The sequence below is a fragment of the Meles meles genome, chromosome 1, assembly GCF_922984935.1.
Source record: "Meles meles chromosome 1, mMelMel3.1 paternal haplotype, whole genome shotgun sequence".
In the NCBI taxonomy this organism is placed as follows: domain Eukaryota; kingdom Metazoa; phylum Chordata; class Mammalia; order Carnivora; family Mustelidae; genus Meles; species Meles meles.
Genome location: NC_060066.1, coordinates 164824159 through 164836476, shown reverse-complemented (window position 1 = coordinate 164836476; position 12318 = coordinate 164824159). Strand labels below are relative to the sequence as shown.

At 35.5% G+C, this 12318-nt stretch overlaps 1 protein-coding gene across 1 annotated transcript in view; it reads right to left on the bottom strand.

Annotated features, from left to right (window-relative positions):
- Positions 1-12318, bottom strand: part of LOC123926642 (integrin subunit beta 3 binding protein) — a 74916-nt gene continuing 62598 nt past the window's right edge. The window contains exons 8-9 of the mRNA XM_045980587.1: positions 5211-5261; positions 1-992 (exon numbers count right to left, since the gene is read on the bottom strand). Of these exons, the coding sequence (XP_045836543.1) occupies positions 5212-5261 (50 nt within the window). The 3' untranslated portion in view covers positions 1-992; position 5211. The remainder of the gene's footprint in view (positions 993-5210; positions 5262-12318) is intronic.

Genomic DNA, 12318 nt, shown 5'->3' with positions numbered 1-12318 from the left:
TTTTGTTTCAGATTTTCATATAGTATTTTTATTTACATGATATAATAATGTACAAATTTTGTCAAGACTTAGGGCAAGTACCAAGGGAGTAGCATTTTTTTTCCCTGTAGAAATGATCAAAGAAAAATACGGAGTTCTTAAAAAAAAAAGTTATCAATTTATAACACATCCTGTGATTCCTACTTCCCCTTTATTTTGTGATAGTACGAGGATGACACAAAATAACACCACAGAAAAACAGAAATTGAAATTAATGCTTCAAAATAATTTGCAGGTGATTACATGCCCCATAAAAAAGATCTTTTCTTTAAATTCAGTAGAGTCTGCAGTTCAGTTTAAGAACAACTTGTACTGAAAAATACATTACACAGTTTTATAAAAGGAGGTGTGAAAATTTTAAAACTTGGAAAATAGTTCTTCGGTATAAGTGTAGAAATAACTTAGAGGATAAAAACTCACCCCTGAGATTGTGGCTACAGAATAAACTTCGAGAAAAAATTTTAAAGTTTAAAAAGAATCTAATACGCATTTGGGGCTTTACATGGGAAAGTGATACCTAATTCCACTTGCCATTAAATTTAATCTGAGTTTTAAAACATAGTTTTATTAAAGTGCCATCTTCATAAATGCTTTAAAAATCTATCCACAATCAACTACAAAAAAACAAAACAAAACAAAAAAAACCCTATCCACAAATGCTAAAAGTATACAGAAGTGTATGTGATAGAGAATAGAAGTTAAAATCCTCTTGTACATGTTGGCTTACATTAAAGGGTCAAGAAGAAATGTATTATTTACATTGAGATTATCTACTGGTGTGTGTAGAAAGTTTAAATTAGCTGCAAGAAATTTTATCTAGACCTGCACCTGCCTAGTGCTATGATCTGGTATTTACTGGGCAGATTAATTACAAACATTTCTTCTGTTCCTTTAAATATGATCAGGCAGATGCAGAAGTTGGTGTTCATAGTAAGTGCATTTCTTTTAAATGCCTGTAGGATATAAAAGATGATTATTAAATCAAGAATTAGATTCCACATTAACATGCATCTCATAGACTACTTAAATGATTTAAACACCCATTTACCAGGTAATCTGGCACCTCGTTTAGATACTGGTAATCTCTCATTTGCTTATTTTTGAGTCTTCTAACGAGATTCACCTTCACAGAGAATTGTCAATAGGGCTTACTCAGACACCACACTCTTTATATGAAGATGGATCGTGAGATAGTTCTCAAATATTTCTAAAACTCCTACATGATCTACTTGCTAAAAACACCAAAATCTATATGGCTTTTTGTCTATAAGCCTTCAGGGCCTTTCAGCAGGTGTTTCCGCCAACAGCTGCCCCCCCAAAAAAGAGACCGTATTTACTGGCATTCCTATTCAGAGTATGTCCCTCTGGGGCCTCCTAGTGGTGGCAGAAGTTCTTGCCGTTTTGTTTAGGACCTCTGTGAGAGGAAGCCTTCAGCCATTGGCAAATGATGGCATATTTCCCATAGGGTACATGGACATTTCACTCCTGAAATACCCCTTCCATGCTTACATTGGCAGCTATTAAGAAGTAATGCATGGTAGGCTCCTATATTTCCCTATTCATGAGAGTCCACATATATTCTTGTCCTAGAAGAAGGTAGGTTGCCAACTTGCCAACCACCAGTGCTTGCCAATTTGAGTCTGCTCTGAATTCCTGTAGAAGATTTTAAGCACTCTGGTGTTCACCTAATATCCCTATAGGTTACTGATACACAGTTATCAGACCTAATGACAATATTATACAGGAAAGTAAGACTATCATTAGTTACTATGGGGGAGGTGCTAGATAAGCTCCTTTTGTACAATCCCACAAGGTAAATATCAGTCCCATTTTATAATTAAAGTTTAGGGGAACCAAGTGCCTTGTTAAGGCCACAGAGCTAAGTAGATAACAGAGCTGGTGTAATCCAAATCCTCTCCTCTGTTATAATGCCAGACCATGCAAAGGAGTTTCATCAACTGATCAGGGCTGCTAGAAGTGTGTTGAGAAAGATTCTAACGCCAAATTCAGGATCCACCAAAAATAAATACTGTGATCAATGTCATGTGGACATGGAGTTTATTTCAAAGATCCAGCTTTCTCCTCGGATTCAAGATTGAGATTCACAGGGTTCAAGATTTAGACTCAGTGTGGGAGAGAGAAGGTTCCACTTCTGCCTGAGGCCCACTCCACATTAGTTACCCTAAGCTTCTGCCAGAGGGCCTGCCATGTTGGAAGTTACCAATTTCTCCACTAATCAAGTTGACACTTTGATCCTAAATGGATTCATCCTTTTTTGTGCTTGTTATTGCCCAGAATCCTAGAAAGAAGAGGGGTCTGAACTTGTATTGCTTATCATAGCTTGCCTTATTATCATTTCATGTATAGAATATAAATCTTGGATCTTTAGCTTGATCACTAGGTTTAAAAGGTTGGCATAATGCAAGTGCTATATTTATACTAAGCCTCACACTTTTGTTAACCAAGTTATTTATCCAGTTGTTTCTAGATATATTACCCCAGTATCTCCTGCAGTATCCCCTGTTAATATTAGCCTACCATGCTCCCTCCAGTCCTTTGCTGGTCTTTGTCCTGTCTGTGGCTTGCAGGTTGCCGCCTCTCTTACTCACACTCTCTCTTATTCTAACATTATTTTATAATGGCTTTGCTTGTTAAAGGCTCTGGGAGTGAATCTGGTGTATTTCTCCCCCATGAACAATAAAGGTCAGGAGGAATAATCACTTAAGTGTGAGAGAGGACAGGAACTGACATAGATGGGGAAGTTGGCCACAATGGTATTAGGAGTACTGTGCCTATCAGAGGTTTCTAGAGCACAGGACAAAATCAGAGTTTAATACCCTCCCTTAGTCTTACCAGTTGGACAGCCATGACAAATGCACAAAAAAGGAACAATGAGAGAACATGGAACAGAAGGATCTGAAGAAGCAAGGTGAGTTATAAGCAGGTTTTGAAAGATGGATAAATTTTTTACAATGATGGGGGAAAACATGTCAAGCAGAGGAAAGACAAGAACAAAGATAAGGGAATGAGAAAGTTTCTCTCTGAGGAATGTGTCTGGAGAATGGTATATAATCTGGAGAGACTAAGGACCAAGGACAAGGTAAGCTGTGGTCACATTAGGAAGAGTTCTGAATGTTAGTATAAATTTGGATTTTACTGTGAATATGGTAGAGTGATATCTTCTTAAGCATAATTTGTCCAGTAGCAGGATAGGCTGTAGGGAAAAAGGACCAACTGGCAGAGGCAGGTTACAGTGGGGAGGATAATCTGGATGAGAGGTCATGGAGTGCAGGGGGCATGGAAGGGAGAGGTAAACATTTTTAGAAGGGATCTGACCTGGCAGCAATTGCACATGTGGGCACAAAAAAAGGGACAGAATTTTGAGGTTGTAAGCCTTATCACTGGATGAATGTAATCCCTACAAAAGTAGAATGAGTTAGAATATGGGGGGAGGGGATGATGAAATCATTGTACTTGGGGGACAATATATGGCAGCTGAGATTGTGGGTTTATAGCTCAGGAAGAAGGTCAAATCGATTTGGAAACTATAAAATCCACTAAGGTAAGAACTAAAGTCAAGGAATGGGTGAGATCATGAAGAAAGTGCCCAAAATAAGAAAACACAGTCAAATGAACCCAGAGAAATGCCTCAAAGGTTTAATCCAATTTCATTTCATTGTTATTTCTCTCTACCGCTTTCCACAAAAAGGGAAGCTGAGTGGTGGGTCAACCTTCATTCCTGCAAGTTTTTTGTAAGCATGACTCATATTAAGGACTCAGAATAACACCCCTAACATTCTAATTTTTATTAGAATCCAGGAACACAAAGCTATTCTCAGTACTCTAAGTTCCCCAAAGTTCACAAATGAGACCATCATATACTAAATGTGTATGTTATTAGCCAGATGTACAACAGTAACTATGTGTTTATGATACCCATCTAATAGTTGTCTGTGGACTGCAATGGACCAGAAATTTTCCACAAAATGTTTAACCCTATGACGAGTACATGTGTATATGTATATATATTAGATCCTACTATTTCATAGGAACTAAAACCTTTGACTGGCAGTGAAGCCTGACAATCATAGTTTACTATTGTGAGTGAGCAAAGCAAAGGCTCCGGTTAGCCTCCTGGCTCTGTTTCTGAGGTAATTCTAGGACAAGGTTATTAACCTCTTAGTGCCTCAGTTTCCTCACCTATAAAATAAAGACAATAACTGTAATCACATACATGTTGAAAAGGTTGAGTGGAATCTGTATAAAGTGCCTGCAGTAGTACCTGGCACACTGGCAGTGCTTAGTAAGTGTCAGTTATTATTATAAACTATTATTTGTTGTGTACAACAGAATAAACTTTATAATGAATGAAAAGTGACAGAATTTTGTACATAAGATGCTTTGCAAATATTTTTAAAACTGTTAGTTAGGAAGCTAATACTAATCATTTGAAATACCATTTCCAAAGAAATGTGTTTTCAGTATAGAATTTATTTTGCCTTAATTTGTTTCTAAGAGATAGCAGTCAACATGTGGTTAGCTTCGAAGAATCTTAATTGGCATCTTAATAGATGCCACTAAGTCTGGGATAGGCTAGTTCTTAATGCAAACCTTCAGTTACGGCACATTAGATACTAATATTACATTATGACTCATACTGCTTCTAGCTAATATGTTATAAATTTATCATTTTTACTTATATTGCTGAATCTACAGGGAACTGTTTTGAAGAAAGACACAACTAATTAATATATAATTATTTACTTAATTCAGCAAATTTCCAAATTCATAGACTTGTTGTATCTCATTCAGTTACATGTGTCCTACAGCAACTATAACCCACCTGTCAGTACCTAATTAGTTATTTATACTAAAGGTGCTAAATTAAGAGCCCTCTATACACTCACCTAAATATATGTGCTTTTTCACTTTTAAAGCTAGGCGATGAGCTCTACAGTTCTTTTTAACCAGCCTCTCATTCACACATCTTGTCAGATTTTCCTATTATTTATAAAAATAGATTAAATATAATTTCAAAAACACCTCCAAAGCTCATGTCCTTATTTTCTTCATAGACAGTATCAAATCTGATAATATAAATAAAATGTTTCCATCTGACAAAACAGTGAAATTTAACAAGGCCAACCTTAATTAGAATGGTAAAACCCTACCTTAGTTTACAATGCCCTTAAGGAATTCATAGCTGTCAAGGCGATATAATCCTATAAGAAAAAAAATATTTTTTTTTCAGAAAACAGTTCAATAAGTTGTCACAGTATATGATGTAGAATAAATGCTGAATCAAATGAAATTAAAGAACCTAAAGTTTTATTTTACATTACAAATAGCTTTGGGGTTATAAATTCTCATTTCAACATCTTACCAATTTGCCCAATTCTCTTTCAGAATGTACCTTTAAGAATTTAGGGTAAAAAGTGCCAAAAAACCTATTATTATAATGTATGCTTATGCTTTGTTAAAATTATTTGTCTTTTGTGACAGATTCTACAATCCTGAGGGCAGGACTATCTATATTTACCTTGTTCTCTACTGTATCCCCAGTGCTAGAAAAGGGCCTGGTTCATCATAGGCATTCAGTAAATATTAAATGGATGAGGCATGTAAGGAGATCAAGATTTTTTTTTTTTAATTTTATTTATTTATTTGACAGAGAGAGAGATCACAAGTGGGCAGAGAGGCAGGCAGTGTGGCGCAGGGCGGGGGGGGTGGCGAGCAGGCTCCCTGCCGAGCAGAGAGCCCAATGCTGGGCTCAATCCCAGGACTCTGAGATCATGACCCGAGCTAAAGGCAGCAACCTAAACCACTGAAGTCACCGAGGTGCCTCAAAGGAGATCATGATTTATAAGTATTTGAAAATATTTAAATTCCTTCAAAAAATTCTTAGAGTGACATTTATTTTTACTCATTCATTGAACATGCATTGTGGGCCTTCTATCAGGTTATATACTAGGCTCTGGGGCTATAATACAGAGATACGAGCTTTGTTTGTTTGCCAAGGAGGAGCCCAGGAGCCCTGTAACGGGACAGTTACAATACACTACAATACTACAGTATAATACATTTATAAACATTTAGACAAGTGTTGTAGAAGGCCAGAAGAAGCAATTTAGCTTTACCTAGGCAAGGTGGGGAAAGTTACACAGAAGATGTGACATCTGAGGCTGACCTTAAAGAATGAGCAGGAATTTATTAGACAGAGATGGAAGAAAGAGCAATCAAGGTAGAAAGAGAAGCAGTAGAGAGGCCTGGAGTTCACAAAGAGAGATTCCAGAGGGCTGAAGTCACGTGGTGGGAACATAAGCATTCAAATGCCTTTCCTCCTGTATGAGGTCTGAGCTGGAGGAAAAATCACCTAATACTTTTTACAGAAGTCCTGCTTTTAACTATATAATTAGCTATATGACACCATAAATACCTGCTATATTATTTTATATATGTGTTTAATACATAAACCACTTAGAAAATTTATAACTCTTTTCTGAGGAGCTTTTCTGACTACTCTAAGAGTTAAAATGGAGAAAAAAAATGTTCACCTGTCAGGTGACATAAAACCAATTTCTACTAAATGTGCCAGAATAATTTTTCTCCACCTCAAGAATGGTTAGTCTTCAGTCTGTTCATTACTGTCTTTTTATAGTATTTTTATTTAATAAAACCTATTAAGACTACCATACAAATCTCTTTACTTATGCTTTTATCTTTTAACTGATCAATTTTTATATTGCTGACATCCCTTCTTCACCATTTGCTCATTTAAAAATTCATAGTATGTGAGATATGTCTCTGGAGAAAACGTCTATAAAATTTGTTACAGCTGGCAAATGTGTATGAGTCAGTGATAGCACATGACTAAATGCTTCACAGAAAATAAAATTTGTTTCTGTAGTAAGCAGAACTGTTTAAATGTTATTTATTTTTATGTTTCAAAGAAAATATATTGTGAAGTGCTGCATTGATTTAATACGCAACAATGTCTGTGTACATGCTGTAGAAGGAAAATTTATGAAACCTTTGCACAACTCCTTTAATTGAATTTTCCAACTCTCTCACCACACACAAATAATCAATATCTTCTGCAGAGAAAACCAGTCAGAATTATTACAGTCTTTCGTTTCAATTTTGTTGTCATCAGCACATACAGAGCACCTGGATATTCGTAATGTCTGATAGCAAGTTATTTACACCTCTTAAACACATAATTGCTATTAAGTGAGTTCAAATCTATGGTTTAATTTTTTAAACTGATTATTTAAAAGATAAAAATGATCATACTTCTAGAGAGGTATACAAAAATTCAAATTGTGGAAGAAATTATTTAAAAGGCTTTGAAAAGTAAAAGATCAGTTTGTTTTTTCTTAAATCCTAGACAAATCTCAAGTAAGCAGTCAAAATATATCCCCCAAACAGTGATGAATAGTGTAAGACAAGGGCATTAACATTATTAATAGGAAAGGTATGAACCATGTACAACATGCATGGTAGGTGTATTCTGAGAAAGAGCTAAGGAGTATAGTTGTACATTAATGCAGATCTCGGTCACCAAAACTAGTATCTCCTTTTTTTTTTTTTTTTAATCTCCAGATAAACCAAGAACATTAAAGCACAGGAAGGAATTTTTGTTGTTCCTTCTAAAACTCATCATGTCTAGACTTCAAAGTTCAGTGCTTTTAAAACAAGTATTTAAAAAACGATACTGTTTAATGTTAAGATATAAAAAACAAAAAGGGGGGGGGCGCCTGGGTGGCTCGGTGGGTTGGGGCCTCTGCCTTCGGCTCGGGTCGTGATCCTGGGGTCCTGGGATTGAGCCCCGCGTCGGGCTCTCTGCTCTGCGGGGAGCCTGCTTCCTCCTCTCTCTCTGCCTGCCTCTCTGCTTACTTGTGATCTCTGTCTGTCAAATAAATAAATAAAAATCTTAAAAAACAAACAAACAAACAAACAAAAAAACAAAACAAAAAGGGTAGTAGTTTTCTAGGGAGTAAAATTATTTGGCCAATATGATAAATACTTTTTCAAGATTGAGTGGGGGAAAGAACAACAAATTTTTAAGTTAAAAAATACTTCCGTGGGTGGTTAGAATGAAAAGGCAATATCAAACTATTTTATAGTCTTAGAACAGAAAGAGTTTAAAATTTGTCCTGTAGTCCAAGAATTTGAAAACTTAAAATCCTATGACCCAGATGTATTTTACAATGTAAGACAGTAAGGTAGCTAAAGAAAACAGAAATGTTACAGTTTGTGCTTTCCTTCTGAAGGCCACAGCAAGAAATTATGAAATATTTTGTATTACAAACAGCTGAGACAATCAACTTTTTTGAACAATGTAAAGTTCAGATGGTTACATTTCATTTCAAATATGCATACTCCAACCTACACAATTATTCTCAAAACAGATAAAATATGTTTTGGACTAAAGCTAAGTGTCTAGATTGCATATCTTGGCAACTGTTCTACAATTTGCTTACATTCTTTTCAAAAACATTTTGTTTACTGGAAGTACTGGTCATAGACAAACAATGATGGTATTTTTTAATATTTCCAGAAAAAAACGAAAATACTAAGTACTATATAATGCCATCTATTGATTTAGGAATATTTGTATCAAGTTGTCTTAAGTAGAGGTTGATTATGTAAAGTAAATAAATTTCATGCCTAACCATGTGATGATAATGTGACATTCCATCTGTATCAACCCATTGAATGGTCATGTTTTAAATCTTCAGCATAACAAATTAAGAATAATTATGAAAATTCACATCTAAATCTAACAGAAAAAGGACCTTTCATCTCATTATTTTTCTAAGAGTCATAAAGCCAATATTATTAAGGAAAGTGAAGTTAGGCTTACTTCCTAAGTAACTGAAAAAAGAGAAAAAGCCTTCCTTTGTTAAAGAAATTTGTATTTAGCAGGGGAGAGCCTCTTTTATTCATATACTCTATCAAAGAATTCCCTGATTTGTGATGTCCAATTCTTTTTTTAAAACTGAAATCTCAGTGTACCTTTTCATGTTATTGTATACATTTTAATTTCCCCTGAATGTTACATAAAAGCTTAAGAATGTGTGTCAGATGTCTATTTATTTAAAACACTAGCATGTTATTTTCACAGTTATACTGCTCTGCCGGTAATAAACACTGCAAATGATGCTAAAACAAGCTAGCAGTGACATGGAAAAATAAATAGAACTAGAGGACCGACATGAAGAGGCAGCAACAGCATAAATGTTGGAATTTTCCTGATACTGTCTAATTTAACTATTCCAGGAAAATTTTATGAGAATCTGAAGAACATTGTTTTAATCATGAAACAAGTAATTTGTTATTTTCATTAAGTACCTAATAAAACAAATCTCATACATATTATGGGAGTTATTTTATATTATATAATTTCTAATATTAAAAAGATTTCCCAAACATTTTAAATTTTAAACAATTCTGGATAATAGCATAGTAAAAGAAAGAAGTAAAGGAGAAATTTCTATAAAAAGCTGAAGGTTGGGGCGCCTGGGTGGCTCAGTGGGTTAAGCCGCTGCCTTCGGCTCAGGTCATGATCTCAGGGTCCTGGGATCGATCCCCACATCGGGCTCTCTGCTCAGCAGGAAGCCTGCTTCCTCCTCTCTCTCTCTGCCTGCCTCTCTGCCTACTTGTGATCTCTCTCTGTGTGTCAAATAAATAAATAAAATCTTTAAAAAAAAAAAAAAAAAAAAAAAAGCTGAAGGTTGGATCCCCAAATAAGGAACACATAAAGCAAATTAGTTTGAGATGTCAAAAATACTAGCAAAGTCCTTGTAAAATGAGTGTATAATAAAAAAGGTTGAAAGTTATGAACTCAGCAAAAAAAATTATTTGTGTATAAATGTGTTGCTGTGCATCATCTTTAATCAGAAACAAAACAAAACCACCAAAATAAAAAAATATATTATGAACCAGAGAGAGAAGAGGGGAAAACACTCAGAAAAACACTCAAACTTAAGTTATAAAGGAAGTAAGCTTCAAAAGATTTTTCAGGCAACAGTACTTTAAAAAAATTAGTTGAAAAGGGGTGCCTGGGTGGCTCAGTGGGTTAAAGCCTCTGCCTTCAGCTCAGGTCATGATCCCAGGGTCCTCGGATCAAGCCCCACATCAGGCTCTCTGCTCCGCGGGGAGCCTGCTTCCCCCTCTCTCTGCCTGCCTCTCTGCCTACTTGTGATCTCTGTCTGTCGAATAAACAAATCTTAAAAAAAAAATTAGTTGAAAAGCGAATGAAGATCTGAACACGTCAGGAAATATAAAAGCTAATGCAGCTCTTGCCAAGATACAGAAATGGAAGATGACGTATATTCTAGTATATATTTTTATAGCTATGATACATTTTATTTATCTAAATTGTTTTCATTCAAATTTTTTTTTCAAAGATTTTATTTATTTGGCAGAGAGATAGCACAAGTAAGCACAGCGGCAGTCAGTGGGAGAGAGAGAAGCAGGCTCTCTGCTGAGCAGGGAGCAGGATGTGGGGCTTGATCCCAAGACTCTGGAACCATGACCTGAGCCAAAGGCAGCTGCCCAACCAACTAAGCCACCCAGGTGCCCCTCAGTTTTCATTTAAACCACAACAAATAATCAGTGCTACTTAGACATTTTAAAACATGATTTAATCATAGGAATCTCCTTTATGCATGAACAAACAGTCCTTAGGGAAAACGTGGTAATGGGCTAGTCAGTTTCAATGCCTAAAATACTAGAAAATAGTTTTGAGGCTGGTTATACATAAACACACAAAGGATTGGTATGTACTAGGTAACTGAAGGGAGATAATTTTTAACACATGGAATATAACTTCAACATCTTTATAAATATTTAGGGAAGGCAACAATACTTTTGGAAAATTTTTTCTCATTGTTAAAGTGACAATTCACTTATTTATTCTACAATTTTCCCTTCCTCATTTCTCAAAATTTAGTGAAAGCCAACTCTGTAAAGCTTAATTCTAGTCAATTCTAGAAAATTACAGACTGAAAAAAATTCATACCACCGGCACGTAATTTATAGAAGAAAGATTTCCTCTGCTTTGGAAATAGTAAACATTTTAATTTCCCCTTATGATCCTCTAAAACTTGTCAAGTTAAAAGAGACTGAAACCACTGAAACCCAGCTGCACATTATAAGCCAGTTTCACAGTATAGAAGAGATCTTAAGCCTTTCCTAAAAGTTAACTTCATAGTCTTAAATTCTTGGGATCACAGTGAAAGTTAGCTGCTCTACTGAATGGCTCAGGAAACCTGCTCAGCTCTCTTCCCATATGAGCCTTGGAGGAATCCTGCCAGGGCTAGTGCCCTGCATTACCCAGGTGGCCTTTGGAAGTAACAGGGAATCCCAGCACTTTCCAGTGCAAACTCATTACTGGCTTGTAAAAGATCCTTAATACAGTCTAATATACTACACTGGCTGAAGTGGTTTCAGTTATGCCTCATATGTTTGAATCTAAATACTGGGATGACTAGAGGATTTCATTTGTTGTAGGAAGAGGGAACACAGAGCAATGAGAAAAACTATTTGAGGTTAGACTGGTCTTTAGTTGCAATCTCCGCTCTGACACTTAAGTAGTAGTGTCTTTGGGCAAGTTACTTAACATTTTTTGTCTTTGTTCCTTATCTATAATGACAATGATAATATCTTGCAGAGTTGCTACAAAGATCTGCTCACTGATCCTAGTACATAGTAATTACTGGTCCATTACTATAAATGGTAGTCATTGGTAACTCAAAAATGGTAGACTAAAACATGGCTACCTGTTTAAAGGTCTACCTCCACTTGCAATGATTGCAAAATGGCATTCATGTCAGTAATACTAAAATGATCTCTCTTAAGTTGGTCTACAGGTTTTAGTAGTTTATAGTCCATGATCATTTTGCTTTACCGAGGTATGGATGTGCATGTGTTATGGGAAAACCAGCTAATTTAGTTTCCCATACTGCGAAATGCTCACAGGCACATGAGTTCACAATAGATAAACATCATTAATGATCTGAAAGTCTTCAGAACACTGGTTACAAAGTAACTTTTTATGCTCTGTGTAATCCTAATTCACCATTAAAAGTTGCTATATATTAATGCATTGTTCTCCCTATTTGTCTATATTCTCAAGAACTTTTAATAAAAAGACAAAATTTAAATCTTACACTGAAAATTTTATTTCAAAAGTTATTTTAAAAGTTTAATCATCAGGGAAGTTATCTTATCAGACATGGTCTGTCAAATTCAGTATAAGGTTTGCAAATGAGA